Source organism: Tasmannia lanceolata, unplaced genomic scaffold (assembly GCF_043159265.1).
Source record: "Tasmannia lanceolata isolate RefF3 unplaced genomic scaffold, GAP_Taslan_0.1 ptg000018l, whole genome shotgun sequence".
NCBI classification, from domain to species: Eukaryota; Viridiplantae; Streptophyta; class Magnoliopsida; order Canellales; family Winteraceae; genus Tasmannia; species Tasmannia lanceolata.
Window position 1 is genome coordinate 8216955 of NW_027518695.1, and position 20885 is coordinate 8237839.

At 38.5% G+C, this 20885-nt stretch overlaps 1 protein-coding gene across 3 annotated transcripts; it reads left to right on the plus strand.

Moving 5' to 3' along the window:
• Positions 1-1667: 1667 nt before the first annotated feature.
• LOC143851208 (putative receptor-like protein kinase At3g47110) lies at positions 1668-6958 on the plus strand. 3 transcript variants are annotated; one of them, XM_077360554.1, is made up of 3 exons: positions 1668-2529; positions 2662-4434; positions 6311-6958. In XM_077360554.1, exons 1-3 carry the CDS (start codon positions 1770-1772, stop codon positions 6754-6756), a joined length of 2979 nt encoding a protein of 992 aa, XP_077216669.1. In that variant the 5' UTR covers positions 1668-1769; the 3' UTR covers positions 6757-6958. The 3 variants fall into 3 exon arrangements, with proteins under 3 accessions (XP_077216669.1, XP_077216670.1, XP_077216668.1); XM_077360555.1 differs by having other exon boundaries at positions 2677-4434; XM_077360553.1 differs by having other exon boundaries at positions 1669-4434.
• Positions 6959-20885: the final 13927 nt, after the last annotated feature.

Here is a 20885-nt window from a genome sequence, read left to right on the forward strand (position 1 = left end):
GATTTGGATTTGGAATTGAGTTTTGAATAGAAAATGATTAGATCCGGCAGCTCATGTAGAGGGAGACAGAGAGGGAAGGGGGTACTTCCTAGTGGAGGGGAGAGGTTGAGGAGCTAAGAGGGTGAAGGAAACTCCCAGATCTGTGGATTTCCAATTTCTTATTTCCACAGCAAATTTAGAAATCTGATTTTTTTCCACTGTCAGCTGTTGAATTAGAAATCCAAGAACTTGACCCGATCCAAATTACAATGCAAAAACGGCTGCAAATGTGAGAAATCCAAATCAAAATCTTTTCGGCATCCAAACAGGCTCTTATGTTATAAGCAACTATATCCAATAGATTACCGAATAGTACAACTTTTTTAAAAAAAAGTTTTGCTGGACCTTTATCTGCATCGTATCTTTAATCCAACGGTAGGATTGGGAAAAAAAGTTTATGAATGGGCGTGTCATCTTGAGAAGCCCAAAATTAATTGAAAATTTGCCTTAATCGGATGACTGGATCAAAATGCTATGGTGATTGGATGATTGCAAGTGTTTCAAATTACCAAGGTCAAAGTCCATGCATTTTTTACTATTAAATACCTTATTAAGTAAACACTTTAGTCTGACAGATTTTTATTATTATTATATTATACTCCATCTCCATCGTAACTTCTAAACGAACAATTAGAATGAGAAAAAAAGAATCATGGATAGATGTCTCATCTTAATGGCTCCAAATTGAAATAATTTCTTTCCAAATCAAATGTCCAGATACAAAATTATTATGTCACACGTAAGTACAAGTATTTTAGAATTCCAAGACCAAAGTTCTAAACAACTCTTCAAAGATTCATACGTTCACCTTGAATGGTAACAAGCACCCTACAAATTCATAGCGAATGCATACAAATACGAGATACCTTGTAATTTGCTTCCATTCGGTAGCTTACTAAATCAGATGTTTGAAAGGATTTTGTGTAGGGCTGCAACTCGGGTTGGGCGGTCGGGTTTTGAAGAACCCAACCCTACCTGAGAAATATCTTGGGTCGGGTTTTTTTTCCGAAAAACCCACGATTCCTAAATCCAGCCCTGCCCATGATAAATCTCGGGTCGGGTCGGGTTTTTTTATGTTGACGCAATTTTTTAAGAAAAACTCTTGTTTGGCAAGGCAACTCAACTCATAAAAGTAAAAAAACTCGAGCATTGTAAACTCTTTAGTGCATTAACTAATAACTAGTCCAGAGAGAATAAATTGATGCATTACCAAATGAAAATGATTATATTCATATGAGATAAACAACAAACTATTTAGTGCATTATTATTTAGTTGAAACTTGAAACCCTAGAGCTAAAGGAGGGAAACGAACAAAAGATGGAAAGAGTCCCTGTGATTGCGTGCATGTGTGAGTTTTACTTTTAAGTTTTCACTTTTAAAGTAACAAAATTTTAGAAAAAAAAATACATAGTATAACTTAAGTAACTCGGGTCGGGTCGGGCCTTCAAACCCGGCTCGACCTGAGATTCATGCGGGTTTTTTTCATGTGTACGGCTGGAATTTTCCATGCCTTTCATTGACCAAGACTAAGAGAGGCAAAATATCAAGGCGATTCGTCATTCCTCCAACATCATCCAATGTATGCATGACATATGGCCAAGAATTAACTCACGCGACGACCCAAGTCAAGAGAAAAGCTAGAGGGCTATTCGTTCTTGTGCCGTAGGGATAGGGGTAAGGAAGAACTGTATGCACTTTTCTTTCCATATATTATTACAGGAATGGTGAGATGAACGACATTGAGAATAAGAAATTCGTGTATTTGCTTGGCACACGAAGAACTCCAGCCCAAATGGAGCTATTAGCTACGATCCTTTGCTTGGTTTGCTCATTTATTCTATCTGCAAATCTTATCTTTTCCAGTACTGCCTCTTTACTAGGAAATGAAACTGATCAAATGGCCTTGTTCGCCTTCAAGCGCGGGATAAGAAACGTTCCTCTTGGAGCCTTGAGCTCATGGGACGATACTCTTCATTTCTGCGAGTGGGAAGGAGTCAATTGCGGTCGCTGGCATAAAAGGGTCACCGTATTGGACCTTAGGGGGCAGCAATTGGAGGGTTCTATATCTCCTGCCATATCCAACCTCACCTTCCTTAGGGAAATACACCTCCAAGAAAACAGCTTCAACGGTCAAATACCCCAAGAAATCGGCCGTCTATTCAAATTGCGGCATCTTAATATGAGCCATAATTCTCTTGGAGGCCATGTTCCAGTCAATATCACCCGTTGTTCCAACCTCTTAGTGATTCATTTGGCGTACAACCAACTGACAGGAAAAATTCCTGAAGAGCTTAGCACTCTGTCCAAGCTCCTTTTGTTGAATCTGGGTTTTAATTCTATTACAGGACTAATCCCATCTTCGTTGGGGAACCTTTCAGCCCTCACCCATCTTTCTCTAATGGAAAATAATTTGGAAGGAAGCATTCCGGATGCCATCACCCGAATTGAGGGCTTGGAATATTTTGATCTTTCTTTAAATAAACTATCAGGTACGGTTCCTCCCTCTCTTTATAACGTCTCATCTATTAAGGTAATTGCCATGACGGGTAACCAATTATATGGGAGCCTTCCCTCCAACATAGGACTCTTTCTTCCTAATCTCCAACATATATTATTAGCAGACAATCAATTTACAGGACGCTTTCCAGAGTCATTATCCAATGCTTCACGGCTCAAAATGCTCAATTTCGCAATGAACAATTTCACGGGACCGATGCCTGCAAATCTTGGAAGTCTAGTGTATTTGCAAAGACTTGGAATATGGGGTAATCAATTGGGAACTGGCAAAGATGATGACTTGGGCTTTATCACTTCATTGACCAATTGTAGTCATCTGACATTGTTGGTTGCGAGGCAAAATCGTTTTGGGGGAGTACTGCCTAGATCAATAGTCAATCTCTCGACTGAACTTCGTATTCTCAGTTTAGAACAGAACCAAATTGTTGGAAGCATACCTAGTCAGATTGGTAATCTCTTCAACCTACAAATATTGAGTTTGGGATTCAACAACATCACAGGCACAATTCCTGATTCAATCGGCAATCTTACTCAATTAAGCCAACTCGGGTTAGAACAAAACAACCTGCAAGGTAGCATACCTTCAACCCTTGGTAACTGCCAAAATCTTACACTGTTGATGCTTGCTCAAAATAACCTTAATGGAACGATACCAAAGGAAGTTATCTGCCTTTCTTCCTTTCCAAAATTACCCAACCCATCTCAAAATTCCTTGCCTGGATACCTCCCTTGGGAAGTGAGTTATTCAGACAAATTAGGGATGCTGGATGTTTCTGAGAACAAATTGTCCGGTGAAATTCCAATTCTTGGAAAGTGTCAAACCTTGGCAGAACTTTATATGCAAGGGAACAAATTTGAAGGAACTAATCCTCCATTTTTTAGCTTAACAGCTATTGAAGTTCTTGATCTTTCAAACAATAACTTCTCAGGGAACATTCCAAATTATCGACAGTTTCTTTCTTTGACTTATCTTAACTTGTCTTTCAATAATCTTGAAGGTGAAGTACCTAAACAAGGTATCTTTAGAGATGCTAGTGCTTTTTCAGTCATCGGAAATGACAATCTTTGTGGTGGTATCCCAGAATTACAATTACCTGCATGCCCCATCCTAGCTAATGAGAAACAAGAAAAATCTCTTGTTTCTAGAGTAATCATCCTAATAATGAGTTCAGCTTTATGTTTGATTTTCTTGTTGTGTTCCATTTTCGCTCTTTATTGGATAAGAAATTCAAGGAAGAAGCCATCTCCCACATCTTCTATGGACGGTCGGCATTTGAAGGTTTCTTATGCAGAGCTCTTTGAAGCAACCGATGGGTTCTCTTCAGCAAATTTGATAGGTGCAGGAAGTTACGGATCAGTGTATAAGGGAATTCTTGGGCCCGATGAGAATGTTGTTGCTGTGAAGGTCTTCAACCTTCAATTACGTAGATCTTCCAAGAGTTTCATGGCCGAATGTGAAGCATTAAGAAACATTCGTCATCGGAATCTTGTCAAGATCATAACTTGTTGTTCAAGTATCGATTTTAGAGGAAATGATTTCAAAGCTCTCGTGTTTGAGTTGATGAAGAATGGGAGTCTAGAGAAGTGGTTGCATCCAAACATGAATCGACAACGTCGATTGAACCACTTAAATTTCATTAAGAGACTAAACATAGCAATTGACGTGGCTTCTGCGTTGGATTATCTTCACCATCATTGTCATATGCCAATTGCTCACTGTGATCTGAAGCCAGGCAACATTCTTCTTGATGAAGACATGAATGCCCACGTGGCTGATTTTGGGTTAGCCAGATTCCATTCAAGGATCGTTCCTGAGTCCTCCAAAGAACAAAGTAGCACGATTGGATTAAAGGGAACTATTGGCTACATCGCTCCAGGTAATAGTTTTACTAGTCTTTTTTCATGCCTTTTACTTTCAGATGAGTGTGAAATATTTCGCAATTTAAAATGGAAAATATTCCTAAATGTTTTGGATTTTGAGATTATTTTGAGTCCCATACTGACTATTGGACTCAAAATTTGTAAGTATTTGTGAGTATTTCAAGTACTTACGAAATTTCACAAAATAATTGAGAAATTTTGAAGAAAAATTGAGAACAAATAAGGAAAAATTACCAAACACCCCCCTTGATTAAAATTTCTTTTACAAAAAACACAAAAAATTGGGTTATTATTATAAAGGCGTTGATAGCTTAATTTGCCCCCTAAATTTATCCATCGTCCTTAGATGCCCATCTACTGTTGGACGATATACGGAATTGAAACTTGGCCCTTTGTGGGGATGGAGTTCCAACTTTTTGGTGGTTTCCCCTGTTGGCTTTTGGTCCGTCCAAAATGGTAAGTTTCACACCAGATCAACACACAACTCACCACGAAGTTTCATATTTAAGATGGACCAGACCCTAATATAAAAACACAATTGTAGCAATTCTATTTTACCAAAAGGTTTTCCATTGTTTAGTCTTTATTGGCTTCTATATTTTGGGTCTTAGTGTACTAAGGAGAGGGTAAGAAAAGTAAGAGAAAGTATATGGTGGCCGAACGTCAAGTCCCTTGTAGGTGGTACGATGGAAGTACCATCCTTGATATTTGATTCAACTGCAGCCTCTTAAAATCTGGTCTGCCGTTGGATCAAATATCAAGGTCTGTACCGCTAGATGGTTCGGGCACCATATAAAAACTCGAAAAGTAGAATAATTTTAATAACTATATGAAAATGACGGGTGATTTTAGTATTTATTTGAAATGGGGTTTGCTACCGAGTTTTGCAGGATGGCATTTCGCGGCTGGCTGTTGCATGTAGAGCAGTCACCTTAGATGAATAAGAAAAAATATGTTGAAAAGTGAAGTTACTGCTTACTTTTCACTTTTCAGCTGATTATTTTTTTGATATGTAAAAAAAAGAAAAAAAAAAACGGTCCGTGAAATGCCTTCTGTGATGTTCCCTAGCAAATCCCTTGTTTGTATTCATAATTTAGTCAAAATAAATCTAATTTTTTAAAGCAAAATGTTGAGTCTCTTCCTTGAGATGGTCCTTAGCAAATCCTTTGTATTAATAATTTGGTAAAAATAAATCTAATTTTTTTTAAAGCAAAATGTTAGAGTCTCTTTCTTCACCTCCTTTTTGTTTCATCGTGATCAACCCAGTCTCAACTTATGAATAATCTAGCAGCCCTTCTCACACCTAAAACCAAATAACCTCTGTAAGACTAAAAAGATGAAGATTAACTTGGGATGGGCCTTGCACATTTGAATTATGTGTTGTAACATTCCGCCTTAATTCAAGTTGTCTGGCTGGCTGTACTCCCATCATGTAAAGAAATTTCTTTAATTTTTCTTCCGGCAATTCTTTTGTGAAAATATTCGCCAGTTTATCTTCAGTATTGCAATGCTTTATATCCAATTTTTCTTTAGTTGTGATTTCTTTAATGAAATGATAACAAATCTCAATATGCTTGGCCCTCCCCTGATGAACTGAATTCTGGGTCATAGCAATGAAATTAAATTGCACTTCAGTGTAATGAAACCCTGTCCATCTAATAATTGATTGGCAATAAATATTGGCTTTGTTTTATTGAGCTGAATCGATTCTATTTAGTCCATAGTTTGTTCCCTCTAGCTCTCTCCATGCTACCAAGATTTCTAAATATGAAAAGAACATTCAGTTGTCTTGAGGAAAATTTCCCCTTTTTCTTTTCAAAATCAAATCTTCTTTTTTCGTAACAAAAGTATAAGAGATGTGTGAAATTGCAGAATATGGGACAGGTGGTCGCGTGTCTATGGAAGGAGACGTGTATAGTTTTGGGATTCTTTTATTGGAGATATTCACTAGAAAGTGCCCAACAGATGATATGTTTAAGGATGGCCTGACCCTTCACAAATTTGTTGAGAAGGCTTTGCTTGAACGGCAAATGGAGGTTGTTGACCCACTCCTTTTAAAAGATGAGGAAGAAAGAGCTACAAGTAGTGCTGGAACTGATGGAGATAAGATAAGTCTATTGCAGGAGTGTTTGATGTCTATATTGAGGATTGGAGTTGTGTGTTCTGCGGAATCACCAAGAGAAAGAATGAAGATGGGAGATGTTGCAAATGAAATGAATGCGATTAGAGACATATATCTTGCTGTTCGGATCCAAGGGGAGAGACGAAATAGGGTGTCACTGCTCGGTGAAGGTCCATCTTACCTCTCTAATTATTGAGATAATTATTGAAACAAAATGTTTTTTAATAGTTTACAATTTTCTTTTGTTTCTTATTGGGGTGATTCATTCCATAGAATGCCTACATACATGATACCTTTCCTATATTTCTATAAAACAATTAGCAGTTTTATTTTAAAGTTTGTGTTGTAAGTTTGTGACTTAGCATGCGATTATATTTCTATTGTGGTTAATGCTGTTACACCTATTGGACCCATTCTTCTCAAATCTTAAAAATGATGAATGGATGTAACCATTCAAAAAATATTTTTGCTTTTCTCATTTTTATCTTAGCCTCCTTCTGCATGCCGTGTGTTCTTGGACCCATTTGGTAGCCACCACTGGTGCACCTCAAGAAACACAGAAATAGTTCATATTCTTAAGAACAAAAAGGATATTTGAGCTTTGGCACAAAGAAAAGAATATTTTTATGAAAAGTGTTTTCCATAATTTGGTCACAACCCAGAAGCTTACCTGTTGTTAATATGTTGGTGCAATTTCTCTTAATAATTATAAACGTACACTTAATCATAGTATTTGCATCATGTTAGGTTCCTCTTGTTTGAGATTTTATTTCTTTTTTATTTTTACATGTGAACATATTTTAATTGGTCCGTTGAATATTATTTCATTTTATTTGATAGGCAAAATTAAAATAAGCTTCTACCATTATATGCAAGCTATACAAAATTATGAAGAAGTTGAAAAACAAGCGTAAATAGTATAGTGATTGGCTTTTGAAAACAATCATGAAGGTAAAAACACATCAATGGTTTTGTTAACCTGAGTAAGGGACAAACTCCTCGACACTGTGCATTCCATCCGCTTGTGGATGATGGAACAATTTCTCTTTATGAACTAAAAAACTAAAGCCTTGACGTCATTGCCTTAAAAACAGCTGAGCAGGACAATAAGATCTTGATAAGATTCCAATGTCAAGTATTTCTCAATTATTTAGATTCAAAACTAAAGAACAATAAGCCCTATGATCTGAATGTTAGAGGGTTGATCCTAACGCTCTATAGATTGGAGGGTTAGGATCAACCTATGGAAATAAGTTTTGGGGCACAACCTATTTAGGCTGTGGCCCATCTAATGGACGGTTTGGATCATCATATGGTGCGGGCCATACCGTACTTTTAATAAAGTGAGGAGTGCCCTCATCAAAATACAGTAGTGCTGATAACATTTCCCTAATTTTATGATAATGACTAGTGATTTTGGTACTCATCTAAAATTTTTAGGGTTTTGTTGTTAAAAAGTTTCACTCGGGGGCATATTTTATACTTATCCTTAAGACATGATTTTTTTGTCGCCGTGACACGAAAGTTCCGCAAGAAAAAGAATCTAATGAAAATTGAAGGGTCCAAAAAGACCTACCACTTATCAAGTGATGCATATGTAGAATGCAATCAGTTCTTAGATCACCTAAATGTTTGTATTAATAATTTGGGCATAAAATAAATGAAAATTTCAAAGTAAAACAGTAAAGTTTCTTCTGTCATCTTCTTTTTCTTTCATCATGATCAACCCACATCTGTCTCTATCTCTCTCGGACCAACAAACACACAAAATCATGATGAGGGCCTTCTCTTGGAAATTGGAACCTCTTTTTGAGCATGATGGAATTAGACATGTTACAGAATGCCCATTAGAATAAAGTTTTAGTTAAAAAAAGCTACATGATTGAAGAGAAAAGTACGGAATGAGGGCCGATGTTCAGTGAAAATACGGATTGCGGGCTCCTTTTAAAATAAGAACAAAAAACGGGTTAATCTTCAAAATCGGGTTGGAAAAAGACCCTGATACCCTTCTGACATCAACGGAAATGTCATTCAGCCTCCTTTTTCATTACTGGCGTGTTTCACGAGGTTCTTTTGGTTCGTCTGGTATTTGAACCGACAGAAGTCACAGAACCTTAGGTTCGTTTCTATCTTGGCCGTCGGAAATACCTAGAGACGGATGGATGCTTGACACGTGTTGAAAAACTTTTTGGAATGCTAGCGGCTTTATACACAGTCGGTTTGGTTTGGATTGAAATCTTTCTGTGAACCCAGAGTCTTGGGTTCCTTTAAATCTAGGCCGTCGGCAATATGAACAGACGGTCGGATCCACGACACGTGGACATCAATATAAAACGGTGGCGTCTTCTAATAATACCCTTTTCTGTAACAATTATTCCCTTTTCTGTAACCATTATTTCCATCGGCGTACCGATTATTTCCGCAGGCGTACCCATTATTTCCGCCGGCATACCCATTATTTCTATTCCCCTCTCTCTAACCATTATTTCCATCGGCATACTCATTATTTCCGCCGGCGTACCCATTATTCCCCTCTCTATAACCATTATTTCCTTCGGCGTACTATTCCTATTCCACTCTCTGTACCCATTATTTCTGCCGGGGTACCCATTATTCCCCTCTCTGTAACCATTATTTCCATCGGCGTACCAATTATTTCCATTATTCCCCTCTTTGTAACCATTATTTCCGCCGGCGTACCCATTATTTTCCTCTCTATAACCATTATTTCCATCGGCATACACATTATTTTCGCCAGTGTACCCATTATTTCCCTCTCTGTAACTATTATTTCCATCGGCGAACCAATTATTTTCCGCTGGCGTACCAATTATTTCTATCTTGGCCGTCGGAGATACCTAGAGACGGATGGATGCCTGACATGTGATGAAAAGATAAGTGAGAAAAGATAACGTCTACCGTTATAAGCCAAAAGATAAGTGAGAAAAGATAACGTCAGTGTTGCAAAAAGTACAATAACGTCGGGGTTCCAAAAAGTTTTCCAACATGTGTCAAGATCCATCTGTCTCTAGTTATTTCCGACAGCCAAGATAGAAACGAACCCAAGGTTCTCTCGGTTCAAATACACATTTAAATGAACCAAAAGAAGCCTCGTGAATCGGGCCAATTTAAGAGGCAGTAATGAAAAAGGAGGACTCTGTCGATGTCAGAAGGGTATCAGGGTCTTTTGACCACCCGATTTCGAAGTTTAGCCCTTTTTTGTTCTTGTTTTAAAAGGTGCCCGCAATCCGTATTTTCACTAAACATCAGCCTTCATTCCGTACTTTTCTCATGATTGAAAGCTCCATAAATATGCAATGATTAAATGGTTCTTTGTTGAACTGATCTTTTTCACCTAAATTAAATTGCACTCCAGTGTCATGAAAACTCGGCCATCCACTCATTGATTGGCATGAAATATTAGCTTTTGTTTTAGTCTTTAAAGATTCATACGTTCACCTTGAATGGTAACAAGCACCCTAGAAATTCATAGCTAATGAATTCAAATACGAAATACCTTGTAATTCGCTTCCATTCGGTAGCTTACTAAATCAGATGTTTTAAACGATTTTGTGCACCTCCATCTCATCATCATAACTATTAATCCAATTGGATTTTGAGAATCGATTCTGATTTTGAGTCTACTAAATCAGTTTTGGGCTCAAAATGGATTCTCAAAATCCTATGGAACTTTTCGTTTTAGATTGTTACAACTTACAACCGACTGTAAGCTCCGAACAGAATATTGGACTTAGAATTACGTTTAATTTTGAGTCCAATAACTGGTTTGGGGCTTACAATTGGTTGCCACAATCTAAAACGAACAGGCCTAAATGTTGGGGTTCCATGCAAAAGCAAATAGTCCCACATCGGATAAGGGAAATGGACGGGGTTAGGTTATAAGGGAATGGGCGGTTAGATTCCCTGCAGTTAGAGGGAGGGTGCCCATTCCCTTATAACACATGCCCATCACTTTACCTCGAGATCTTCCCAGGAGTTACCATGCCCCAGCTCTGATACCATTTGCAGGGAATCTAACCGGGTAGAACTCACTCCTAAAATCTAGCCGTTAGAGGGAGGGTGCTCATTCCCTTATAACCCAGCCCCATCCTCATCACTTTACCGGGTAGAACTCACCCCTAAAAGCTAGCCGTTAGAGGGAGGGTGCCCATTCCCTTATAACCCAGCCCCATCCCCATCACTTTACCGGGTACAACTCACCCCTAAAAGCTAGCCGTTAGAGGGAGGGTGCCCATTCCCTTATAACCCAGCCCCATCCCCATCACTTTACCGATGTGGGACTATTTGCTTTTGCGTGGAACCCCAACACCTACACGAAACAAAAACAAACAAATAAGGCCTTAGTAAATGAGAGTACGACTCTGAATTTGTTTTTTTTTTTTTTTTGGCTAGAGAAAATATTCATTGAAAATAGAGAAAGACCACATGGAAACACAATGTTCTAACAAATCTGAAAAAAAAAACCTTAAGGGCATGTTTGGCTACCATTAATTTTCTTTTTCATGATAAGCTGGTGTCTCCAAGTGGTGAGAGACGGGTAGAGCAAGTGAAGTGGCTAAAAATCAGTAAACTAGCTTCTCAAAGTGGTGAGAAGTCTACTCAAAACAGGATTTGACTTTTCCATGAGTTTTAGCCACTTCTCACCTACATCTCATCTCAATCGTGCCCTCCCAAATCCCTCCTTCTCCCACCCATCTCTTACGAGAAACTAAAACAAACAAAAAATTCTCTGCCAGGAATTTTTTTTTCCCTTGATAAATTAATGTCTCCAAGTGATGAAAGCAGGGATGGGCGGGTGGGAGAAGGAGAGACATTTGAGAGGCTTGATTGAGATGAGGGTGAGAAGTGGCTAAAAATTACAAAAAGTTGATCGGATTATGAGTATAGTGTTAATTCAAGCAAGGTTGCTTGAAGCATTACACCCTAGATATCTAGTTTGGAATACCTAGTTTGCTGCCTCCAGCCCCTATATATAGAGATACACAAGGGTTATTGACTGGTTAACGGACTCTAGCCCATGTAGGCCCACTACACCGGTCCGTTATCTTATTGGGCTTATATTAGAACATATATAGGGTTATACTATATACCCAACATAGCGTTTTTTGTTTCCGATACCAAGAGTGCCCAAAAAGTCCGCAATTTTAATTATTATTCTTTGGGATTGGCTAGCGTCCATTGCAGAAGGCATTTCGTGAAGACAAAATTTGCTGAAAAGTGCACTGGTGTGGCTGCTTTCATAAGCAACAAGCCATCCTTGAAATGCCTTCTGCGATGGATGCTAGTAAATCCCTTATTATTTTAGGAAAATGGTAGCACCACTCCTTTGCTTTCATAACAACACTCCTAAACTTTGTTAAACACTTTGGTTGTTCGTAGCCAGAACTCTTGGAAATGGTGGAGAGATCAGAGGAAAGGAAGGTTCAACCCGTCATGGAAGAAACCCAACCTATTAATTTTAGGGACTGCAGACGAACCCCAAGAACACTCCTTTGCTTTGATAACAAGATTCCTAAATTTTATTAAACACCTTCGTTGTTCGTAGCATATGGTGAATTGAAAATCCTATAACTAAAAAGAAACTGTAAAACAAAAAGAGGAGTTCCATTATCAAGAAATGGAAATGAGGATATCAGTTTCCCATTCTTTAAATCACCTTTTCCAATTAAGCTTTGTCAATGTGGTGGTTTTGGGTAATTTCCGTAATAAAAAAAATTAAAAGCCAACCTTTTTATGTCATATGCCAAAGCTGACAAAATCTCTTAAGTAATCAATATCCGGACTACTCTTTTATAAAATCAAATGTAAAAAGGTTTGCACCCGTGGACTCCCCTCAATTGAACATCCAAAAGAAAACCCCATGTAACCTGTAAGGCACCTTTGACTCTGATCATGATAGTTTCATAGGTAGACCAATTTGGAAATTTCAACAGAAAAATGTGTTGCTGACAAACTCGACTGCTTAAACTCCGATCCATAGGCGGTTTGTTTTGGTTTTTGAGAGCCGAATGTGAGTCTAAAACTGATTCATGGACTCACATTTACATTGAATCTTAAGTCCAATAACCATTTTTGCACTCACAATCCAATCTCAAAATCTAAAACAAACAGGGCCTGAGTAGAGCGACACCCCAATAATACATAACTTCAGGCAAGTTTGAACAGCCCAATGTAGCTCTCACATATAAGGGTTTTTTGCTCATATATCTTCCATGTTTCCCTCTCTCAAGTATGAAAATTCCACAATCTTCCACCCCCTTGGGAACAAAAATGATCAACTCGCTTTGCTTGCCTTCAATAATCAAATAACTGATGACACTTTCATTTCTGCCCGTGCCAAGGAACAACGTGTAGTCTGCACAAAAGGGTCATGGTTTTAGAACCAACTTCGAAGAGCTTGGCTTTTTTTTCTCTTAATTTTATGAACTGGACTTCGAAGAGCTTGGAAGGTTCCACTTCTCCTTTATAGCAAATCTCACCTTCCTTAAGATTATCGATTTCCGAAACAACACAGCTTCCATGGAGGAATCTGCAAAGATATCGGTCCTTTTTTCCAACTTCAATATCTCAATCTGAGATGGAATTCATTGGAAGGGGAAATTCCAGCTAATCTTACCTCCTGCTTGGACCTTAGAGCCATCGGTTTAGCTAATAACAATCTTGTAACTGTCGATCTTAGCTCTTTGTCTAGGTCATTCTTTTGGCTCTTGGTGCTAATGTTCTTACATGAAGCATTCCACCTTCCCAATTGATTACATGGTTACTGTTTCACTTTTGTTTTTGAGTCATAAATTGGAGAAGTTGGCAACTCAAGATTTGCATGGAATTTGGCTTCCAATTTGGGAAGGAAACTCCCGCACATGTCAAAAGAAAGTCTTTAGAATTGAGTCTATATGTGTTATGCAGGGGGGATTTGCTAGGGTCCATCGGAGAAGGCATTTTGCGGCTGGTCTGTCGCATGTGAGACCAGACACCATTTGAATGAAGACAACAGCTTTTGTCTCCATTCAGGAGGGGGCGGGTCTGACATGCGACAGACTAGCTGTGAAATGCCTTTTGCGATGGAGGCTAGCAATTCCCTATGCAGGATGCGTATTAATGAAAAATTAAAGGTTGTGATTACAACCATAAAAGTGATACTGCCATGTAAAGAAAATAAAAAAAATAAAAAATCATAGATGTGATACCCTCCCCTGCAATTTTGGTGTGATGCCTTGATCAAACCTAGTGGTGCAATGCCCTAGGATACTTTGGTGCGATGCCGCCGACGGGCATCTTTTTTCCAATCATATCAACCATCAAAAAATCTGTTTTCTGTGAGGACTGTTTCTAAAGTTTTTTGGCAACTTTCAAGAAAAAAAACCTTGATCCTAAATCCACAGTTAGAACTGGGTTAAGAAACAGAGAAGTATGATGTTGTTAGTGATTTTGCATTTTCAAAATCATGTATATTACATGTTTTAGTGTTTTGGAAAATGTTTTATCAAAAGCGTTTGGGAAAAAGAAAATGTTTTCTTGGAAATATTTGCTTTTACAAAAGGATGTAGAAGTGTAGTTGAAAAGATAGTTCCACATCGGATGAGAGAAAAGAAAGAGATGGGCTTATAAAGCACTACCTTTTCTAACTCTTGTTAATTGCACATTGGGTTGAACCCATGGTTGGACCCGCGGGACGGTGCAACGCGCACGCGCACGCGCGCGCGGCGTGGGCAATGGGCTATAGGGCGCGCATAGTGGCGCTTTATTGGCGCTTTTTTAGGTGCCCTGTAGAGGTGTTTTTCACACTGAAAAGACACCAGATGGTTTATAAAATATGTGCAAATTTCAGTCATTTAAAATAGAAATCGAATTGGCAATTCTGACTGATTTTACACTCTTCTACACTCCTACAAAAATCCCCAAGTATTTCTACATACTGTTTTTCTTTTGTTTACTGTTCTAGATACTGTTTTTCTGCAGAAACAGAATCTAGAGATTTCTCTAAGGCTTGAGATTTCGGAAGGGCATTTCGGGTTTGATTCCGCTAGTGCTACGCGTCATCAAACATTAGTAGGGCTTCCCTACTAGGCTTCATTGTATCTTGGAGGCAATTCGCGGATCCCCTTTGCATACTACTAGTGGGGGCGAATCTTGTCTTAAGAAAAGTGATATCACGCCTTGAAGCAACAAGTTTCTGTTTTCTATCATCAACAGTACCCTCAACAAATTTTCCAACAATCTTAAGACAAGATTTTTCTACTGTTGTTTCAATGGCACTTTATTCAGTTCGTCAAATGACCCAAGACTTTGTCAAACTCGAACGTTTCGACAAAGGAAATTTCAAGCGCTGGCAGAAGAAGTTGCACTTCATTTTGACATCACTCAAAGTGGTCCATGTTCTCACTACTCTAAAGCCGTCAGCAAATGAAAATGAAACTTTGGCGGAGGCTCGTTTAGGACATGTAAATACTAGGAAAATGAATGATATGGTTAAGTTAACCTTAATTCCTAAATATGAAAATGACTTAGTAGATAGATGTAAAACATGCATGCAAACCAAGATAATCACTAAGTCATTTCCTAAAGTAGATAGAACTTCTAACTTGTTAGATTTAATTCATAGTGATGTATGTGACATACATAGTGTTCCCACAAAGGGAGGTAAAAAGTATTTTGTTACATTTATTGATGATTATTCTAAGTACTGTTATGTTTATCTACTTAGTCATAAAGATGAGGTTTTAGAAAAATTTAAGATTTATAAAACTGAAGTAGAAAACCAATGTATAACAAGCATTAAATGTCTCAGATCAGATAGAGGTGGTGAATATCACTTTCCTCATTTCTGTGAATCAGTAGGCATAGTCCACGAAACTTCTGCCCCTTATACACTACAACAAAATGGTGTAGCAGAAAGGAAGAATAGGACACTTACTGAAATGATTAATGCTATGCTTGTTAATTCTGGTTTAAATAAAAGTTTTTGGGGTGAAGCCTTACTTACAGCTTGTCACATTTTGAATAGGGTACCAAGTAAGAAATCTAATATAACCCCTTATGAATTGTGGAAGAAAAGGAAACCAAACTTAAGTTACCTTAAAGTTTGGGGTTGTAGATCTATAGTTAAAGTCCCTAAACCTAAGTTAAGAAAATTAGGTGAAAAGGGTATTGAGTGTATCTTTTTGGGATATGCTAGTCACAGTAAGGCCTATAGGTTCTTAGTTATAGAACCTAATGATTTCATAGATGTCAATACCATAATTGAATCTAGAGATGCCTTTTTCTATGAAAATAGGTTCACTTCAATTCCTAAAGAAATTGAACCTACAACTTCTGTAGATCATCCTTTAGAATCACAAACAGAAGTTGGTGAACCTAGTGTACAACCTAGTAAAATAAGAAGAAGTTCAAGAGATAGAAGGGATAGGAGTTTTGGCCCTGACTTTGTAACTTACCTGGTAGAAGGGACAAGGGAAAAACTCCAAGGTTCTGTCTTGTTAAACTTTAGCATAGAAAGTGACCCTCAAACCTATGGAGAAGCCATAAAGTCACAAGATGCTGCTTTTTGGAAAGAAGCAATTAATGACGAAATGGATTCTATCATGGGTAATAAAACTTGGATTTTGGTTGATCTACCACCTGGGTCTAAACCTATAGGATGTAAATGGATCTTCAAGAAGAAGATCAAAGTAGATGGGACCATAGAAAAGTTTAAGGCAAGGTTAGTTGCCAAAGGGTTTACTCAAAAACCCGGTATTGATTTCTTTGACACATATGCACCTGTTGCTAGGATTTCTACCATTAGAGTGTTGATTGCCCTTGCTTCCATATACAAACTTCACATTCACCAGATGGATGTTGAAACCGCATTCTTAAATGGTGAACTTGATGAAGAAGTGTATATGGAACAACCTGAGGGATTTATTCTGCCAGGCCAAGAGCATAAAGTATGTAAGCTTATCAAATCTTTGTATGGGCTTAAGCAAGCCCCTAAACAATGGCATGAAAGATTTGATAAAGTCTTAGTGTCAAATGGTTATAAGATACATGAGTCAGATAAATGTATATACAGTAAATTTAAGGGTGGCAAAGGTGTTGTTATTTGTTTATATGTTGATGACATGTTAATTTTTAGTACCGATATTGAAAACATTCAAAGTACTAAATCATATCTTTCTCAAAACTTTGATATGAAAGATATGGGTGAAGCTGATGTGATTTTGGGTATTAGAATCATAAGACAGGGCAATGGTCTTATTCTAACACAATCACATTATATTGAGAAAGTTCTTAAAAAGTTTAACCATTTTGAATGTTCACCAATTTCAACACCTTTTGACTCAAATATAAAGTTGTATCTTAATACTGGTAGGACTATCTCTCAACTAGGGTATGCTAGTGTAATTGGTAGTCTTATGTATGCTATGACTTGTACTAGGCCAGACATAGCATATGCTGTAGGTAAACTTAGTAGGTTTACCAGTAATCCTAGTTTTTCTCATTGGAATGCAGTCTATAGAGTTTTAAAATATTTAAAGAAAACTATAGACTATGGTTTATGTTATAGTGGGTATCCAACTGTAATAGAAGGATACTCTGATGCTAGTTGGATAACTGAGCGTATAGACCATTTATCAACCAGTGGGTGGATTTTCACCCTTGGTGGGGGAGCAGTCTCCTGGGCCTCTAAGAAACAGACATGCATAACAACTTCAACTATGGAAGCAGAGTTTATAGCTCTGGCAGCATGCTGTAAAGAGGCGGAATGGCTTCGGAATTTGTTATTGGAAATTTCGTTATGGTCTAAACCAATGCCTTCGATTTATGTCCATTGTGATAGTCAGGCCACACTATCAAGGGCATATAATCATGTTTATAATGGTAAGTCCAGACATATAGGACTTAGACATAGTGCTATAAGAGAGTTACTTACTAATGGAGTAGTAACTATTGATTTTGTGAGATCGAGCCAAAACTTGGCCGATCCATTCACTAAAGCTCTTGCAAGAGATCTGGTGTGTAAAACATCATTAGGGATGGGGTTAAAGCCATTAACCAATAGTCACCAATGATGGAACATCAACTCAACACTTGAATAAACATCAAGTCTTGAGTTCAATGAGTCCAAGTACATCATATGGAGTGATTGCAAGCACTATAATCTGTATTATTTGCCATCCCAAGGTAAAGTGCTTGGTACCTGTAATGTTTAAAAGGAGAAGGCTGAGTATTTAAACTCGTAATAGGCTTATAACATAATGTTGGAGTGTCTTAGTTACAGGGGCACTCTTGATAAGCCTACCTATGTGAGTGTGGGAGTGGTGCCGCTTCCTATGAGACCTGGCTAGTCTCTAGAGCGCTCATGAAACCAAGATATAGACACAAGGCCAGTTCATGTGTCGGTTTTAGAAATTGCCCAAAGAGGTGAAATCTTGTGTGTGAGACGTATCCGGTTAATCATATAGAATAGCTAGTTCAAAGATACGTCTACTATGCAATTCTGGTTAACTTTGATATGTCCTCACTAAGTGAAGGTTCAAATCGAGAGATACCTTCATCTATGCATAAGATTTCCAAGCCTGATGAGAAAATTTTCTTTGATTTTGAAAATGGTGGGGGATTGTTAGTGATTTTGCATTTTCAAAATCATGTATATTACATGTTTTAGTGTTTTGGAAAATGTTTTATCAAAAGCGTTTGGGAAAAAGAAAATGTTTTCTTGGAAATATTTGCTTTTACAAAAGGATGTAGAAGTGTAGTTGAAAAGATAGTTCCACATCGGATGAGAGAAAAGAAAGAGAAGGACTTATAAAGCACTACCTTTTCTAACTCTTGTTAATTGCACATTGGGTTGAACCCATGGTTGGACCCGCGGGACGGTGCAACGCACCGTTCGCACACGCGCACGCGCGGGCGGCGTGGGCAATGGGCTATAGGGCGCATAGTGGCGCTTTTTTAGGCGCACTTTGATCTGCACCGTTGGATCAAGATGAAGGTGGATCGGTCAAATGGTTCGCAGGCCCATCAAGCCGAATGGTTCAGTTGGGTTGGGCTTCGGTTCGGGCCTAACGGTCGGCCCAACGGGCCCATGACTCCAACGGTCAAAGGGTGTGATCAAATGGGTTGTGTCCCTTCCCCCAACGGTCATGTGCCAAGGGGGTGCGATCCACACCATAGATGGTTGATCTAACGATGACTGGGTTGGAGAGAGGTTTTACTCAAACCAACAGTCACCTCTAGAATCGATCAGGACCATTCAATATCAATGGGTGCGATCTAACGGTCAGATTTCAAACATTCTGGAAAGGTGCCCTGTAGAGGTGTTTTTCACACTGAAAAGACACCAGATGGTCTATAAAATATGTGCAAACTTCAGTCATTTAAAATAGAAATCGAATTGGCAATTCTGACTGATTTTACACTCTCTTCTACACTCCTACAAAAATCCCCAAGTATTTCTACATACTGTTTTTCTTTTGTTTACTGTTCTAGATACTGTTTTTCTGCAGAAACAGAATCTAGAGATTTCTCTAAGGCTTGAGATTTCGGAAGGGCATTTCGTGTTTGATTCCGCTAGTGCTACGCGTTATTAAACATTAGTAGGGCTTCCCTACTAGGCTTCATTGTATCTTGGAGGCAATTCGCGGATCCCCTTTGCACACTACTAGTGGGGGCGAATCTTGTCTTAAGGAAAGTGATATCACGCTTTGAAGCAACAAGTTTCTGTTTTCTATCATCAACAGTACCCTCAACAAATTTTCCAACATAACTTACCTCTGAAAAATGAAAAATAGGAGACTGTTAGAGATGAAGCTACCGGAGGGCGGGTGGGGATAGTTAACCCTTAATCCATGAAGATAATCACTTGGAATATAAGGGGGCTTAGAATGAATGGGAATAAGCAAGCAATCCTCCACCAGGTAACAGGGAAAATGCCAGACATTCTTTTCATTACGGAATCAAATCTGGCAGAGGTTTCGGATAGTGAGATCACTCACTCAGATCAGGGGAGCATAGTGGAAGAGATTGGGGTTTTCTTCAAGCAAAAGGCACAGCAGGAGGGATGATGATGAAAGACACATTAGATGTGATTGAATATGCAGAGGGGAGTTCTCTCTGTCATTGGAGTAGATGAATTTTGAAGACAGTTCCAGATTGATGTTAATGGGTATATAGCCCAATAAATACAAGGTTAACACGATTATGGCAGAAACTAAAGGATGTAGAAAATGATTGGAATGGTCCATGGTAGCCAGGGGTGATTTCAATACTATTAGACAATAGACATCCGCGTGAGAAGAATCGCAGTGGAAGAATCACGACCAGCAAGCAGAGATATTCAGGCTTTATCCTAAGTAGTGATTCTTTTGAAACTTATGGATCTACAATTACACGATAAATATAAATGGGAAAACAACCAAGCGACGCTAATTATGAGAAGACTTGATAGGTTATTAATCTCCAAAGATTGGGCCGAGCAATATCCAAAGTTTATAAGTTCTTGGTCTCCGAAGACATGATACGTTCTTTTTTATTTATTTATTTGATCGGTTCTTAATCTCCAAAGATTAGGAAAACAACTAAGCAGGGCCCTCCAAAAACTGATTTCGGATCATAACCCACTAATTCATAACCGTTTAGAATGGATTTAGCATGGGTGTAAGTCCCAGATTTCTCCAATGAAGAGAGGATGTTGTGGAGGAAGTAATGGAGTGATCCATATCTCAGTTGAAAGGTCCTTTGGGTGGAAACCACGAGAATGCGAGTTTTTTTTTTTTTTTTTTTTTAACCCGGAAAGGAATTCGACCCCGGGGCGGGCCTCTGCATATTATTTATTGAAGGCACAATACAAGAGGAGGGCAAACAACCAGCCCTCTAGACCGCGACAAACAAAGGGGTACCAAAGACCCTACACAACACCACCTGCTTCGATCATTTGCTTGGGCGAATATTTGGAAAACCATTAGTGTCGCATCTTGCAGCCCCCCGGGCTATGCGAGGCATTTTTGACCATCCATGGAAAATTTGATGAGATCTAGATTTGCAAGCTTCATTTGCATGAGAATGCGAGTTCAGACCAGCTTACCTCCTCAGAAATAGGAGATGGTGAAGGGAGGCAAAGGTAGGGGAGCGGAAGGGTTTTCAATTCAACAAGAAGCTAAAAGAAGTGAAGCAAAAAATGGAGTTGAAAAAGTCCCATGTGGAAGAGCAAAAAAGAAGAGGAGCTACTTTTGAAACTTGAAGAAATTTAGAAAAGGGAGGAGGTGGAGCCTTTGGATTAAGAGCCAACTCTTGAAAAAATGTAAAGTAAAGAATGAGTACAAA